This window comes from Colletotrichum destructivum, chromosome 6, assembly GCF_034447905.1.
Source record: "Colletotrichum destructivum chromosome 6, complete sequence".
NCBI lineage: Eukaryota > Fungi > Ascomycota > Sordariomycetes > Glomerellales > Glomerellaceae > Colletotrichum > Colletotrichum destructivum.
Genome location: NC_085901.1, coordinates 632,388 through 649,175, shown reverse-complemented (window position 1 = coordinate 649,175; position 16,788 = coordinate 632,388). Strand labels below are relative to the sequence as shown.

The window sequence follows — 16,788 nt, the reverse complement described above, 5'->3', positions numbered from 1 at the left end:
ACAGGAAGAGAGACCATCAAGCATCATTCCATCATTACGGGGGTTTCCGGAATATGCGCGTAGGCAGAGTGTCAGCCTGAAGAGGTAAACTGCTGATTTGGTATCTGTTGCGTCACTCGACAAGAAGATTCTGCTGCAGCGATGTGCGAGGGAGCTTCGAAGTCCCTCATAGCTGCAAAAGAAGCATGAGTGTTGCGTTGGTTCGAGAGAAGATAAAACTCACAGATTCACCATCGCAAGGCCACAATAGCGGCATTCGCCTGAAATAGGCTCTTCTCTTGAATAACACAGAATATCAATGCCCTTAGATGCTAGAGCGTAAGGAGCATACAAGTACCCTGCCGCTGCTGCTAGAGTAATTAGACCCTCAAAATGATAACGTACACTGGAGTGGGGATTTTGGCTATGCCGTTGCTCAGAGATGTGTGATGGGTGTGGCGTTCAAAGCAGAACGTTAAAAAGGACTAAACTTGATAAGCTAGAGAAAATGCGATAGTATAGAGGTTTGTAAGACATTAAGCTGTTGATCTGCTGTGAACATCCTGGGCCCTGATTTTGGTAGACTGTTAGTGATTATACTAAAGCAACCAAATCAAACACGAAGCAACTGCTCACCAGGATTCACTTCAAGCATCACTTAACCGCGGTTAGAGCAGCAGCAACAAGGTGAATAGGTGTGTGAAAGTAGTTTCAGTCATATAAAATAGTGTCTTGCCACTATAGCATTAGCAACTATTGCAAACCAATATCACCATGATTACTGCCGCCAATAATATCAGGACCAGTTACACCACTTGGACTGAGGGGGCAGTCGCTAGCGGTTTGTACAATATGTGGGCGCAGTCTTGTATCAAATGGCACTTTCCAACACTAGTAAGTCTGGAGTTTTGTGCTATGAGAATACGCAAGAATTGGGGAACAATCTCGATGGTCTTTACTGGCAAGATGCTCTTAATCTTCCATAAACACCTTTTCGACCTGACGTGTTCATTCGAGAAACGGGCTTCTACATCCGACAGCCACAAACGTCATCCTCTCCAAGTTAACCAATTATGCCTCGCCTTGAGGGGCGACAAAGTTTACCCAGCCTCTATGCAAAGAGCTTCGTTCACAAATCCGAAAAAAAGGACACTTGCTTATCTCACGTCAGCCAGTTGCCCCCAGATAGAGGTGACGCGCCGTTCTATTGGGTCCCGGATGCGCCAGTCGATTGGAGAGTAAGCCCTAGACATAATGAGGCGAACTTTGTACTTGAAAGGACAAGGGGCTTGCGGTCGTTTTCAATTATAAATACGTACGAGTTCAGTTTCAAATGCCCGTGCTCTTTTTATTTGGCGGCCTCACTTGATATTACTCGTTTTTTCTAGGAGATATCACACAGTCCGTAACCGTTAATATGCCATTCTTTTCTCGGAACCCCTCCTTCAGTCTTTTCTATCTCGACGAAGGTGACCCCGAGGCTCAATATACTGTCCTCTTGATCACGGGACTATCTTGCGAAATGCACGACTGGAGTTGGCAGGTCCCCTTCCTTCTTGCCAACGGATTGCGCGTAATCTCTGTGGATGGCCGCGGGCAAGGGAAATCATCGGCCCCACAGCCGACGCCGGATATCACCACCTGGCCTGGGGTAGAGAGGTCCGCCGATCCGGACGTCGTCGACTACTACCCTCAGTCCAACGCCGAAGACATGATCGCTCTGCTCAAGAGTATCGGAATCACCGAGAACGTCATCACCATGGCACATTCTCTTGGCGAGTGCACTGGGTATTACATTGCCACAACCCGCCCGGACCTTATCAAGGCCTCCGTTGGCGTAGACCCACTCCACGCCTTCCCCAGCGCTATCCGCGAACGCGACGCCAGCTTCTTCACAGCACCGGGAGCCCAGGACACCGCTCTATCAACCCTCCTCGAGCACTTCGGCGCATATTGCTATACGCCCGCCTGCCCTGCTTGGCAGAAAACGTGGCACCTTCGACGTATGGCGCAGCTGGACAAGGCCGTGCTCTTCGCGCAGTGCTGGGGTGGATGGGGCGACCCGGAGCACAGCTTGGGCAGGCAGGAGAACGCAGTGAAGGCTTTCGCAGGAAAACTCAAGTGTCCCCGTGTGACGTTTGGGTCCAACGACTGGTATGTGGCAACTGATCGCGACCATCTACCGAAAGGCGACGAGGAGCTGGACGAAATCGTGGTCATTGAAGGCAAAGGGCACTGGTTTCATCAGCTCGAGAGTGAGAAGTTCAATGGCCATCTTAAGAGGTGGTTTACAAAGATCGGTGTCCTGCCAGGGAAGCAGGTTCTTGCTTAAGGCAATTATCTCTGTTCGGGTTTCCAGTAATGAGCATGAGATTTATGTTGACTAAAATCCAACTGTCCGGGGTCATCTAGTTCCAATCCCTGGCGTGCCATTTTAATAAGTTAGAACTCACCAGCGAGTACAGGTTGACTCCATGCATGCATACACTTGGACCAAATCTCCTTGACATACTCTTATAACACTATTGTACATCTACCTCCTGGATGTCCGGTTGCAAGAAACGAAACCTCCTGTTCTCAAGCAGCTCCGGCAGCTGCAGAACCAGCACCAGTGGAGAGGTTGGCCTTGTTGGCGCTGTCGCCATTCTTCTTCTTCTCATCTTTGGCGCCGTTATTCTTAGACTTTCCGTCATCAACTGCTGTGCCATTGTTCTTGTTCCCAGCGTTGGCATTTCCATTCTCCTTGTCCTTACCGTTAGCCTTCTTCTGGTCGTTCTTCTTCCCAGAGTTCTCATTCCCAGCATCCTTGTTTTTGGCGTTGTTTTCGTTGTTCTTCTGCTTCTTAGCGTCGTTGTTCTTGCCATTGTTGTTGTTCTCGTTGTTTTTCTTTCCGTTGTCAGCTGCAGTACCATTTTTCTTGTCATTTCCAGCCTCTCCATTGTTTTTTCCCTTCCCCTTATCGTTCTTTTTGTTCTTGGCAGCGTCTTTGTTCTTCTTCCCGTTGTTTCGGCATCGGCAGGATTTTCCCTTCCCGTCCTTGCCGCGTTTCTTGCCCTTGCTGCACTTGCAATTGTTGCTCTTTTTCTTCTTCCCGTCCTGGTTGTTTTTTTCGTTGTTCTTTTTGCCTTCTCCTGTTCCTAGGTCAGTGTCAATTTTTTCTATACAGCTTGGCTCTTGGAATTTTGGTATTCATACCTGCTGTCGTGTTCTTAGCCTGCCGCGCTACAAGTTCGGCAGATAACCCAGCCAGTTCGATATCTCTCGTGACGAGGCTCTCCTCTTCATCTTCATCATCTCTCTCATTCAAAGAGAGTGATTGAAGAGTGGAGTCATCTTCATCTCTCTCAAAAAGAGTGGAAGTATCCGTGACAGATTCAAGGTCTCGATCAACCTCGTTTCGGGAAGCAATCAGGCCCGAGTCGGTAACAGCTGCGGCAGCAATGCTTGCCAAAAACAAAACCGAAATAGCCTTCATTTTAATTGAAGTGAAAGCTTTTACAAAATGGTAACTTGCAAAAAAGATGTCCTGGTAAATTGATTTGTGATCGACTGATAGAAATACGTGAATGAGAGGGTTTTCTCAAGGCAGAAGTCAAAACTGTGTAAGTAAAGAGGAAAAAAGAAAGGAAAGCGTCCAGCGCAATTTGTTGATCTAGATATTTTTGGTATGGTTTTCAGTTTAAAAGCCCAATAGCTTGTAGGACATCATCTGATTTATATGAAAGAAGCGGTCAAGATCAGTTGTAGGTCCGAGATAGTAAAACCTATGACACTCAAGATGAAGGGATGATAGCTCCTGGCATGCCTGGCCGCTCAACGTACCAGCTTTTCCATCTTCCCGGCGTTACCGAACGCAGCTGAAACGAGCAAAGCGGTATTCCTAGGCCCCGTGGCTAAATGCAGACGGCGCGTATGTAGTTTACCTCAGTAGTGTCGACTGAGGAGCGAGTGTGTGTTCATCCGGTGTCATGTGAATCCTGCCATCCCTTCACTAGAAACGTCTACAGGCTGGCATCTGAGTAGCTCTGAGATCATAACCGGCCCCGTGCTATCTGTGCTACAACAATCAGACGGATCATTGTTAGGCATTCCAAACCGTACCCCGGAATGCTCTCCCCATGTCAGTATCATGATCAAAAAGTTGGATTTAATGAACAGCAGCCCAGTCAATCGGATCTCTTCCCTGGCTACCGGGGACTCTATGCCGAGGTCTCTACACCGCCTCCATTGACTCGAGAATCATGGAAAACTGGAGCTGTGCGAAGCTTTTTGTCGCAGATCATAACGGCCGCGGGGAAAATGTACGCCACACGGACCCCGCGGCTATCGGAATGAGTATGTGAAGAATGGTGGTGCTTGGCTCGTGCAGGTCAGCCCTGACAATGTGTGACAGGAGCAAGTGAAAGAAGTCCTATTTTCTCGTCTGAGGTTTCCGATTAGTCTGAGACAGCAGTGCGCTGGAGCATACGGACACATCAAGCAGTCCCTTTTGTCTCAGCATTTTTTTTTAAAGGAATTTAGAGTTAAATTCCAGTCTGTATGCGCTAGTGTAAAATCAAACTCTGAGAGCGTGGTTATAATCGCCTGGTCTGCGCAAGCGGAAGGTGCCAAATTCGCAGTTTGGTTTCTCGTGTCCTCGTGGGTTGCAGTCGGCTTACATTTCTTTGTTCTGATATTTGGTGAAACCTAACTGCATTTACGCATGAAACTACTCTGATCGTGAGATGATGGTTTTCTCGATGAGTCAAAAAACTTTATTTGAATCTTCATAAGCTGTGGGATACATCTCGGCCGCGGAAACCGAAAGACAGGCGTACAATAGTGGGGATTCGGGAACACGGGCGTCTCAGCTGAGATCGTCATTGAGAAGGTTTTACCGGATCAGCCGGCACTCTTTCAGAAGTTCTGTGCTTGCAATCTTTGTGGGTTATCCTTGTTCTGTATGGTCCGTCGCCATGGATTTGGGCAGCAGTCTGCCGAGAGCCGGGCTTGCAAGGAACAGCTTGAAACAAGAGTATGGCCGGCGGAATTGTTATGCCATCTGACGAGTGTTACCGTGCATAACTATGCTCTTCCACGACACACGACACAACACACACACACACACACATACACACAATTCCAGTTACGTAGTGGGCGGATCTATCGTCTCGGTAGGCCTCCTGAGTCAGGCGTCAGCGATTTCACAATTGTCAAGAGGTACGGAAGGTCGCCAGTCCGGGCTTGACAACCCCTGGTGCGTAAAAATTGTCTTGTCTTACGCAGATTCGCATGATCTGCCGCTGGGTGTTAATCGCTCATGTTTCCGTGGCATGTCTTGCCGTATAGATCCTCCAATATGATCCACTGGCCAAGAAAAGGGCAATTTTCTACTGTAAGCTCAAATACCTACAAACTTCAGATAACAGTTCTTTCATTGTATCACTTCAAGATTTTGACTGGAACCAGGGCTCTGTAAATGAAAAATGATGCGACGATGATTCTTGCAGAATATCCTAATGGTTGCAGTCGCAACATCGCGATTCAAGCCGACACAAGCTTCGAGTGTCGTGAATATCGCACATTGGCCGTGCCGTTACGTATTATGGACAAACTTGCTTGCATATGTACATAACAAATGTATCCTCAATGACTATCATTGATATTTCGCGTGAAAATTTATTCTGCTTCTTGAAATCCAGGTTTAGTTGGGATAGTCCTTCAACAATATGCCGTATCCCTCCAGCAAGGAGGGGCCTCCAGCAACCACACTGAGCTCGTCAGAGCCTCCAACCACAACGCCATACAAGTACCTTTCGCCATTCTCGTTGATCCAGAAGGGGCCGCCGGACTGGCCGCCGATAACATCGGCATCGACCACAACTGGAGACCCTCTGTCACAGTATGTGGCCGCCGAGGCCGTAATGGCTTCCTGTCGGTATGGCTGTCGTCCGCCCTTGTCTTGCGGGTATCCGTAGTGGAAGAACATGGCGCGGTTGAGTTGGTTGTCGGGATTCACCGTCTTGAGCCCAAGCCAGCCGTTGACCTGTCCGGCCTTCTCGCCAAGGACGAAAATGGCCCAATCGAAGGCGTTGGCGCACCAGCCTTCCTGGCCGTAGTTGGGACGGAAGATGACGGTAACGTCGTAGCCACCCAGGACCTCGCCGTCGTAGAACGCCGGCTGAAAACGCGCGCTGACACCTTCGGCGGGGATACAGTGACGGGCCGTGACTACGTGTCGGGAGCCAATGAGAGCACCACTGCACCATCCGCCATTGGAGAACTGGATTCTCCCCATGGCTCGGTATGGGTAGTCTCGGTTTGGCCACAGAACTCGGTTGTCGACTCCGCCGAGGATAGCTCGCTTGGTGGACTCAGGGGGACCGGCCTCTGAAGGGGGAAAGTCTGTGAAGTTGCTTTGCTGTCCAGAAAGACTGAGAGTGACAATCTTCGGGATGACTTTTTCGACGTTTGCCGCCTTTGGGAAGGAGGCGAAGGTAGGGTCAAAGCCGATAGGCTGCTCAAAGTCGATTGGGGTTGGGATGCTGTGTTCCCCGGCCGTAGGGGCAGCGAACGAGACAGATCCAAACGAGAGGACCGCAGAAGCGGCGAAAACCTTGAGGCGAACCATGGTAGTTGGAGGGGTTTAATTCACCGGGAACTTGGAGAAATTGAGTTGAGCTGGCGTCTGCCCACATGTCGTTCCTACGTCGGGAGCTGCGCAGCGTTTTGTAGTCGAGTAAAAGTACGCTATCAATTTGAGCACTCAACACATTTGGGAGGTTTCGGTATCATTTCTCCCGTGAGATTTCTCCATCACAATAGAGAAATATTGTTGCCTGGAATGCATGCTACCCAGTTTAGTCCCGAAAGCGTCTTCATGGTAACACGAGACTCACGATGATGGCGCCAAGTACTGCAAGGTAGACGTCTTACTAGCCAAGAGAAAATCCATGGGAAACAAGCATAAGCGCTCTACGAATGATCCTAGAACATCTGATTCTGAACTGGAAGCGAATCAGAGAGCCAGCAGCTCTTCTCAACGTTCTGTCCTACGGTATCTTGCGACGATGCGAAGCTACCCTGTCATCTTCTAGGGTTCAATGGAGGATCTGAAGGATTAGGGTCGAAGGATGGGGCGTAAATTGGCATTTCAGGGGAAGTCGGCCGAATCCCAACACGCCCACTCGTGATAGGTAGAGGCGCTCTTCTACTCCCCACCCTCCTCCACAAGGGGGTAGTGCGAGATTGGATTGAACCATCCTACTACCACCTTCCGCGGAAGCAGTCAGACAAGCTGCTCACTGCAGAATCCTCCCGTAGGGGTTAGATGTTCATGCTGGGCTGACAACTCAGTCAATGATATTCCACGGGCATGGTTTAATGGCACTGGACGATGCTTTCAATGAATTGTTGTTACAGCGGTGCATCCCGTAGGATTCCTTACGAACTTTCAATACAAACACAGTCTAGTTCGGCACGGTTCGGCCGGACCGCTGCAGTCAGTCCGCCCCGATGGTAAGCATCGCCCGAAGCCTCCGTAGCCAGCATTACATTTATCGATGAGCTTTCGGAGTCAACGTCTCTCAAATGTTGACCTCAGCGAAATGTCTGACTCTTGCTATTTTCCACACATATCAAACGGACATAAATTTTGGACTGCAGCCTGCAGGCCAGTGTCTTTTTGGGATATGTTCTGCACCAACGTAAAGGCTGCTACCATCAGCTTTGAAGTTTATTCTGGGAGTGTTTGGTCAATGGTACTGAGACGAAAGTCGGGCATGCGTGGCGGCCGTTTAAGATACGATACCCTTAATGGCACATTACCAGCGACGCATACAGCTTTGACCAAGGCTCTTTCCGCCTAATCATATATCATCTGCTAAAACTCTCGGAGAGAGCGGCGGCAAACAACTTCTTCAGGGCTCCGGGGTAATTCTGCTGATGAACAAGGTCACAGGCGGTTATGTTGAGACTGTTAAGTGAATAGATCCAGTTTAAGGAAACAGAGGCAGATTGCGTTGATAGTAAACATCATGACAGCTGGGACCGAAAGACGAACCATCTTACATGTCAGTGAACTCAAGGGGAGGGAAAGGAACTAAACCGGGTTAAACCCATGAGATAAAGCACTGAACTAGGCCACAGACAGTGACCGATGGTGAAGTTGCATCAGAAAGTGGCGAGGCAGAGGAGACAGGAATGCATAGATTTAATGATGCTTTAGGATCCGAGCCGTCGAGTGAATAAATGGAGGTTCCACTTGATTTAGAAAGACGCTTGAGACATTTGCGCACATTTGTCGAAATGTGCGCAGACTCAACACATGGATTTGTTCAGATTGCTAGGTTACTGATGTAGCAGCCAAGAAAATGTTCAGTGAGCAAATGTCGTGGAAAGAATTAACATATGTTCATGTGAAATAGGTATATGTACCTCGTTAGAATATAGACGGTGCGCAGTTATAAACAAGAAAATAGAGTGAAAGTGAGGGCTTTGTAAAGCCAAGGGGATCCATCATCGAACGTGAAGGACCCGGTGCTACCACCAATCCCCCGGACGGGCGATCCATATCTAGTAGACGGCCGGGGCGAGCGAGTTGACATAAATCTCAAGGTTGGCGTACCCGCCAGCGCCGATCTTCATGCCGTCCGAGGCATCGTTGGGGTTCAGACCGTTCGCCGTCTCCCACTCGTCGGGAATGCCGTCGCCGTCCGTGTCCTTCTTGGCCGTGCCGGCCTCGATGGTGCCGACGCCGCCCATGGAGGCCTCGTCGGAGATGAGCTTCCCAGACTTGCCGTAGGACGTGAGCTCCTTGACGAGGGCGGTGTCGACGGCGTCGCGAGCAATGGAGGCGCCCACCTTGGAGACGACGTGGGCGACGGCGTCGGCGGGCGTCAAAAGCTTCGCCGGCGCCGGGTAGGCGAAGGGGGTGGTCTGGATGGCCATGTTGGAGTAGCAGGTGGTCGATACGCAAAGAGCGGCACCATTGAGGGCGCCGTCGCGGTTCGAGTCGTAGAAGTTGTCCTTGACGTAGCCGCGGAAGTTGGCGTTACCCCTCGTGAAGGCCGTGACGGAGGTGGAGGGCCCGGATATGAAGTAGTTGTTGATGATGTTGGCGTAGCTCGCACCGTCGGAGTCGCCAGCGATGTAGCCGCCTCCTCCTCCCCAGTTGTAGACGACGTTGTTCTGGAAGTCGTTGACTCCCTTGACCTTGGGGTTGCGGGTCTTGTTGTCGATGTACAGGTTGCGGAAGAGCGAGACACCGCCATCAGTCTGCATGAGTCCTCCGCATGAATGGGTTTCCAATCCCTGGCTGATTATACTGGAAGAAATTGTGACATTGCTGACATCGCCCGAAATGGAAAAGGTCTCGTCGCGGCCCCAGGAGACGGAGACGTGGTCGAAGATGAGGTTCTTGCCGTCGGCGATGGTGATGGCGTCTTTACCGCTGTCGCCGGACTTGCCCATTCGAATTCTGATATGACGTACGATGGCCTCGTTGGCATTTGACCAAGAGAAACCGTTGCCATAGACGGTGATGCCCTGAGTTGTGTGAGTTGTGACTCGGGGTGTGCAGGTGGAGTTTGAAGAGCGGCCAGGAACCAACTTACACCTCCTGGAGCGGTCTGGCCGGCAATATAGATGTTCTTGGACACTACAATGCGGGCATCGATCTTGATGACACCGCCGACGTCGAACACCACGATACGGTTCGGCTGGGAGACGGCATCACGGAGGGAGCCCGTGCCGGAGTCGCTGGGTCAAGACGTCAGCACAAGCAATAACAGACAGAGATGGAGGTGGAGTAGAAGGGATACTGACTTGAGGTTAGTGACTTTGTAGACTTTGCCAGTTCGGCCGCCGATGGCGTTGCGGCCAAATCCCTCAGCGCCTGGGAAGGCGGAAGGGGCGGGGTCGGCGCGGACGGCGAGTTTGACCGGAGTGGGGCCGGCCCAGCCGACGGCACCACAGGCGGCACTGTTTATTTTGTCTTCGTTAGTCTCAACTCCAAGAAGCAGTGTGAAACAACGGGTCGTCCGTACTTTCGGGCGACTAGTAGGATGGGATGAGGAGAAAACACTTACGAAGAGCCCTTGCAGGGCAAAGCGGCGGCGCCCTGGTAGAAGAGGGCGGCCGCCAGGAGAGTCGCAGAAGCCTTCATGTTGAAAAAACGAAACGAAACGAATGTACCAGACAATTGTGAAACCAAGGGGCGGGAAGATGCGAAGAAGAGAAGGCTCAAGAATTCAAGGCAACACAGGTTCGCCTCGAAGTCAAGGGGATGGAACAACAAGCGTAGGAGAAGGAGAGGTCCCAGAACCGCAGGAAAGAGGAGGCGAGAAGGGAGGAGGGGCCCCGAGTTTGGTTTTGTATGTTTCCTTCTCCCGTGTCTGGCGTCGCATCGGCGACGGGCTGCACACGCCTGACGCCTTTTCGCGTTGATGATCTACCGGGATGGGTGTGGTCCAGGGGGATTGCACCGCATCCCATCTGGCTCTGACAGGAGGGTAATTAGAAGGGGTCACTACAGCATAGCTATAAGGGGGGGGGTAGCAGCGTGTCGCCCTATGTTCGGATCGGGGACATGCTTGTTCGGGTATATTTGGCCGGGCGTAGCGTTGGATGAACCATCAACCTCTACTTGTTTCTTCCATCTTTCCTTTCCCTCATGGGATCGCCATCGCCTACACCCCCTCCCTCTCCCAATCCTGATTCTGCGTGGTACAAAGTGCAATTCAGAGCTTCCCAATCCGGGAGGTAGGTTCATCTAGGGCGGAGAGTTGCGAGGGCGATTGGTGGGAATGGGCAGAATTGCTTCAAGCGCGACGGGATGAGACGTGCTCAGGTGCCGTCCGAAAGGAGCATCAAGTGTGGGGAATCCCTGGCGGTTGTGCGCGTTTGGGTAATATTGAAGGGGCGCCCGATGGGGCCGGCTTTCACATTGATTGAATGTGGCCGGAGAGTTGTTTTAGAGTAACGCCGTGAGCAGGGGGGCGGTTGACGGACACAAGGGCTGCGATGAAATAGGTGAGGATCGAAAAGGGAATGCTCTTCGAGAACGAGGCCCCGAGGCTGTTGCTGCTGCCACGTTGAGTTTGGTCACGAATGTTACTCTGTGTCTTTCGGCCGACTGCTTTCCCACCTGTCGGACGTCATTGTTGATATTGGGTGCCATGGTTTCAAGTGTCTTGCTTTCCACCCGTAACCCATTGGCGATTGCGAATGCCAATTTCCCAATTTCCCAACTCTAAATGTGCATGGGCTTGGAATAGCATCGTCCCAAGTAGAATTATTACATTCAGTACTCCGCCGCTACTCGATCCATTCCCACTCATTTTCATAATAGCTAGAACGCGTCTCCGATCGCTTGATTCTGGAGTGCCCTTCCGACAAAATCAGTCCGGCAATCAGCAGGCGTCATCTTCCAGCCAAAAACTAGTGCGTGCATCACAGCGCAGGTTCTCGATTTGACAGCTTACCAGCGGGTCGTGAGAATTGAATCGGAAGTCGGCCGTCTGCCATCCGATCTCACTTGAGATGCTGTGGCCAGTTAATGTCGTTGGAAGACATTGCTCGCAGGAAATTCTGACTCACCATTTACCCCATAAACGGCCGGCAACTGGTCTTGCACGCCGAGCCTGTGCCTCAATCGGCCGGACATTCTGTGCCGGAGAATAACTTGGGAAGCTTTCTAGCCCCCCGAGACGGTGAAGCACGAGGCATTGGGGCGCTAATGCATTCCCCCCTCTCCCCCAAAAGAGCGTTGGGGTACCGGAGGGAGCAGGCGATGTCGGAGCGCAAGGAAACCGGATTACAAGCCCGCTCGTTGAGCGAGTCGTCACGTGGTTGAGAGGCCTCTCACTCTGGCTCTGTCGCAGTGCTGAATGCCGGGTGCGAGACAGGTCTTGAAATTCAAAACTTGGGCTGCGAAGAAACACAATCACGTGTGCCACACAAGTCAGCAAGCGACTTCCCTATGGGGTAGGGTCTTAGGAGGCCACTGCGTCCTCTCCTCTCCATGAGCAGGGCCAAGAGAAACGACGCTCTTCGCTGTTGAGACGTTTGTCACTTTGAGGGGTTTCGGGCTAGAGGACGAGGACGAGGACAAAGACACGAAGTGGTTCTCGGTTGCCTCAAAGAACTTATCATTAGAAAGGAAACAATCGCCTGCTAGAACTTGACTCGTGTCCGTCGACAGATCAATGCGATGGAACTCACGGAGTCAACGGTCGAGCTTGCGCAAAAGTTAAGTTCAACGGGTTCACCAATTTGACAGATTTACTTTGGCGTTTGGGTTGGTCCTCTTCCAGGCTTGCGACTCCAACCCTTGCGGGGTTTCGGTTTTAGGGGAGACTTAACCGGCGCAGCGTGCCGCACGCGCGTCATCCGGAGCCATTCGGCATTTGCCGGCTGCACATGGTCGTACACAGCCGCTACAACGCATCGTCGGCCTCCCATAAACCTCAGCAGCTTGACGAGTACCCAGAGGACAAACCCCTTCACAGCTGGACGAGGAGTACAAATGTCGAATAGGGGAGCCTTTGAAGTGAGTTCCACAGGCTACCTAAGTAAAAGAGCGGGCAGTCGTGGCCTAGAGCTGGTGCGCCGAAGACGGAGATCGGAGTAGCCGCCGGGCCTGGAACCGCAACTCCGCCCTTGACCCGGTTTTTCTCCGATGCGCCGAAACTTCTTCCCTACCAATCAGAACCCACGCGGCTGCGGGGTTCCAGATGACTAATGCTTGTCTTCGACTCCACCGACCCCTCGATGCGAAGGCAAGTCTGGCCGCAGAGCGCCGCCCTCCCCATTCCCCCGCCCCTCCTCCCTGCGAAATCATTCGCTGCGGGCTTGCAATCACCGGTAGAAACGCAGAAACGAAAAAGTCTCAGTGTCATCCTCAGTCTTAGTCACGCAATCCGCCCGAAATCCAGGCTTGCCGAACCGAAACCACTACCCCCTCCGACCAAAACCCCCCCCAAAACAAGGGCTGCTAGAGACGTTCCATTCTGTCGTGTCATCCCAAAAAAGAAGAAAAGTAGGAAAAGACAAACAGGTCGCGCATCCAACACCGCCATCCCACCGATTCAGGAATCCATCGACAAAAGAAGAAGAGGAGGAAGAAGAAAAAGGTACACCATACCGCAACAACGGTTCGCACATGACGTATATGGCGCAAGGCTGACGAATCTCAATTGTCGTTTCTTCCCAAACAGACCAGAGCAGAACGAGCACCTACTAGTCCCCGTCATCCCCCGTCTCTTCCGCCGCCCGCTGCCTTGTGCCTAGGCACCGACCTACCGATAGCCGCATCCCGAGACGAACCACACTTCTCTCACGCACACACGCACACTCCCTCGCACACTACCATCTAGACGTATCTCCATCTGTTCTCCCTCCGACTCCAAGGAGCCAACCTCAAAGCAACTTCCCTCAATTTGCCGCCGCCGTCGCCGCCGAGTTTATCTCTCCCTTGCCTCCCGACAAGGGACGAAGCAACAGGCGCGGAACGGTTGATGCGAGCTGGAACGTTCCGGCTGTTCTCGTCGCAAGCGTCCCGCCCCCCGACCCCTCCCCTCCGGCGTCTCAGCACGCTGCGTAACAACCTCCCCGCCGCCCGAAACACCACCACCAAGAACAACAAAAACAACCACAGCAACCTCACGATGGTCGCCACCCCCGAGACCATCGAGGCCATGACGCCTCCCGGCTACAACTTCCCGGAACACCGCCTCCGCCTGCAGCAGTCCGAACCCGACCGCGAGCCTCTTGTCCTCGTCGCCCCGGGCTCCTACAGCCCCATCACCTTCCTCCACCTGCGCATGGCCGTCATGGCCGCCGACTACGTCCGCTACAACACAAACTTCGAGCTCATCGGCTCTTACCTGTCCCCCGTCTCCGACGCCTACAAGAAGCGCGGCTTGGCCCCCGCCTGCCACCGCCGCCGCATGTGCGAGATTGCCGCCGAGCAGACTTCGCGCTTCCTCATGGTCGATCCCTGGGAGGCCGAGCAGACGGCTTACGTGCCCACCGCCGTCGTCCTCGACCACTTTGAGCACGAGATCAACGTCAAGCGTGGCGGCTGCAACGGCAAGCGCGTCCGCATCGCCGTTCTCGCCGGCGCCGACCTCATCAACACCATGAGCCAGCCCGGCGTCTGGTCCCCCTCCGACCTGCGCCACATCCTCGGCGACTTTGGCGCCTTCGTGCTCGAGAGGGCCGGCGTCAACATTGACGAGGCCCTCGGCAACCTCAAGGAATACGAGGACCAGATCTACTACATCCCGCAGGTCGTCCCCAACGACGTGTCGAGTACCAAGATCCGGCTGTTACTGAGGAGGAATATGAGCATCGATTACGTAGGTTCTCCCTTCCCTCCCTTTCGCTCGTTCTCTACTGCCCGTACATGCCCATCACCACCGTCACCACCGATTCCCTTCTTCCCGTGGTCGATGATTCCTTTCCGGTGGGCGGTTCACTCATCCATCATTCGCGCCCCACTGCTCTATCCCCAAGGAGACCAATTGCTGACAAAGGACGCACAACACAGCTCATCCCCGCTGAGGTCATCAAGTATATTGAAGAGCACGGCCTGTATCACGAAGACGATGCCGCGACAAACGACAAGGGAAAGGAGAAGGAGGTGCAATAGGAGTCACCTGCACGAATTCCCCATTAGCGAATGATTTGTAGAAAAAGAGGGAGAGGCGATCAGATCACCGCGAAAGACAGACAATGAGAAAGAGAGAGAGAGAGAGAGAGAGAGAGAGAGCTAGGGATCTCGCAGAGCAGAGAGAGACGGGGAAATTACTGGCGTGTGGATATCAGCGTTTGGATTTTGCGAGACGACGGCACAATGTTCTTTTTATCAGTTTCCCTTTTTTTCATTATTTTCCTGGGTTTAATCAGGTGCATCGGGCGGGTCATGTCCCCATGAGACATATTACACATCTTTTCCAACTACAGGGACTTCTCCCGGCTACAATCAGAACTTCCCCTCGGGATCGGCCCCGCGCCGGTCGAGACATTTTAAGTACTCCTCATTCCTCGCCTGTGTGTCTCGCGACCACTGAACGGTGACATCTGTTCGGTAACGGTGTTTGGTGACGAGATCACTTTGGGATTCCTGTTTTGGTCTTGCAGCGTCTACCCTTGACATGTATGGGTCACGATGCTCATCAGATGGCTGACGGGAGCGAAAAGACGCAGTGTCTAGTGATGACTACCCATAGAGAGCCCGGAGAATTATCAAACCTTGTCCGGTTCAGTCCTTCCACATAGGAAGTCAAGGGTAGCGCCGCACTGAACCTCGTCAAAAAAGATGGCTCTTGCTCCTACATCGTGAGGGAGATAAAATTGCAATCCTCAGCTCGTCGGGCCCCTCTCTATTCATCGTCCTGTCCTGGAACTCCCACTACGTCTCTAGAATAACCAGGCAGTCCTTCTCGCCTTCTTATTTATGATGAACCCTGACCCTTCTTCCGTTATAGTTGGAGCAGGACGTACGTGTTTCACACCAATATCTTACCGTGCCGAGGATCGGTAACATCGTATTTTTCATGGAACAGGCCACATCCAATATTAGTCTTTGTCGGCACGGATGTGCATGTCACGGTTGTGGGCTTTGACTTACCATTGTGAGAAATGATGGACCTGTTCTCTCCAGTTCTTCTGGAGGCGCCTCGCCTACTCTCTCACTAACGACAATTGCCTCCAGCATGACTGCGGCTCAAGCTGTGAAGTATTCCGGGACCACCATGGATTCGATGAAAGCCAGACCACCACGCGGTGCCACGGTCGTGGAATTTGGACAACCGGCTGGCCGTGCCCGAAGCTGGAGATCTTCCAAACGCACGTACAAGAAGGTGGTGTGGGGGTGGAGGGATCCCAAAGTACTAGGAGGGACACATGTTGGCTTGCTTATCGGTCACCTTGTGTATCCTTCTGACCACGCCTGTGCTTCAAAAGATTCCACCCGTGAGTAACACTACCTTTTCCTTATTTTCAAGGATATGGTCTTGGTTCTTGCAGAGCGACACCATTCTCCTCTTGGTGATTTCTGGTTCTGAGCCCAACGTTGCATCGCCTAGGTTTCCTGACGAGAGTGGCGTCGAAGTTAAATGGGCCGGCCTTGCTGCTCGCGAGGACTGGAGTGTCGAAGAACTCGGTTGTTTCCGGTCCGACCTGGGACCTCAAATGACGAAGACTATCTTCCTTATTGCTGCGAGCATGGAAGTTGAACTGCTCCTTTGCGTGCGCTTGAGCAGACTGGACGAGACACTCAACACCGCTATCATGGCCTGGGATGAAGATCAGTCTCCATCGTCGTAGTTTGTTCCTGTACCAACCTGCCTGCGGCGTCTCTGGCACATAATAATGTAGGTTTGGGACGTTCGTTTCCCCTGATGTCGCTCTCCTTGGGGAAGAAATCGCATGTGTTCTAGCATTGTTGGTCTGCCGTGCCTTGCGAAGAAGAGAGGCATTCTTGGCCTGGTAGTAAGTGGAAAGAATCACTCTAGAGGGCATGTGTGCCCGTCCCAATCGCCAATAACAGCTTTTGAAGGTCATAAATGGTCGAGAAATAGTAACCAAGGGTGGAGAGGTGATTATGATTGTGCATGATGTACTGTCCAAATGCGTCGGGCTCGAAGCCAGAAATGAGGTTCTTTCGTCTATGCCTTCCAAGACCTCCTCAACTATGCCTTTGAAACTTTCTGAGACAGCCACTCCAGCTGGCGAGAATGGATACCGCCATCAATTCTTATTGCAAGCGACGCCATGCCGAAGTGTCGTTAGCAGCCTGTCCTCAACAAAGCCAACCAAAAACGG

At 52.3% G+C, this 16,788-nt stretch overlaps 5 protein-coding genes across 5 annotated transcripts; 2 read left to right on the top strand and 3 right to left on the bottom strand.

The window, feature by feature from the left end:
• Window positions 1-1,343: 1,343 nt before the first annotated feature.
• Window positions 1,344-2,401, top strand: CDEST_09371 (Putative alpha/beta hydrolase-1). The gene has a single exon (XM_062925530.1). It carries the CDS (start codon window positions 1,397-1,399, stop codon window positions 2,309-2,311), a length of 915 nt encoding a protein of 304 aa, XP_062781581.1. The 5' UTR covers window positions 1,344-1,396; the 3' UTR covers window positions 2,312-2,401.
• Window positions 2,402-2,556: 155 nt separating this feature from the next.
• Window positions 2,557-3,454, bottom strand: CDEST_09370 (uncharacterized protein; the record flags this gene model as incomplete). The annotated part of the gene is made up of 2 exons (XM_062925529.1): window positions 2,557-3,110; window positions 3,175-3,454. 2 exons carry the CDS (start codon window positions 3,452-3,454, stop codon window positions 2,557-2,559), a joined length of 834 nt encoding a protein of 277 aa, XP_062781580.1.
• A 2,208-nt stretch (window positions 3,455-5,662) lies between these two features.
• Window positions 5,663-6,589, bottom strand: CDEST_09369 (Putative serine protease, trypsin domain, peptidase S1B, peptidase S1, PA clan; the record flags this gene model as incomplete). Its single annotated transcript, XM_062925528.1, has 1 exon — window positions 5,663-6,589. One exon carries the CDS (start codon window positions 6,587-6,589, stop codon window positions 5,663-5,665), a length of 927 nt encoding a protein of 308 aa, XP_062781579.1.
• Window positions 6,590-8,296: 1,707 nt separating this feature from the next.
• Window positions 8,297-10,271, bottom strand: CDEST_09368 (Putative pectin lyase/virulence factor). The gene is made up of 4 exons (XM_062925527.1): window positions 10,047-10,271; window positions 9,784-9,939; window positions 9,573-9,717; window positions 8,297-9,504 (listed from the first exon to the last, which is right to left on the bottom strand). Exons 1-4 carry the CDS (start codon window positions 10,121-10,123, stop codon window positions 8,533-8,535), a joined length of 1,350 nt encoding a protein of 449 aa, XP_062781578.1. The 5' UTR covers window positions 10,124-10,271; the 3' UTR covers window positions 8,297-8,532.
• Window positions 10,272-12,721: 2,450 nt separating this feature from the next.
• CDEST_09367 (Putative Cytidyltransferase-like domain, nicotinate/nicotinamide nucleotide adenylyltransferase) lies at window positions 12,722-14,999 on the top strand. Its single transcript, XM_062925526.1, has 3 exons — window positions 12,722-13,091; window positions 13,176-14,318; window positions 14,510-14,999. The coding sequence occupies exons 2-3, from the start codon at window positions 13,476-13,478 to the stop codon at window positions 14,609-14,611; spliced, it is 945 nt and encodes a 314-aa protein (XP_062781577.1). The 5' UTR covers window positions 12,722-13,091; window positions 13,176-13,475; the 3' UTR covers window positions 14,612-14,999.
• The last annotated feature ends 1,789 nt before the right edge of the window (window positions 15,000-16,788 follow it).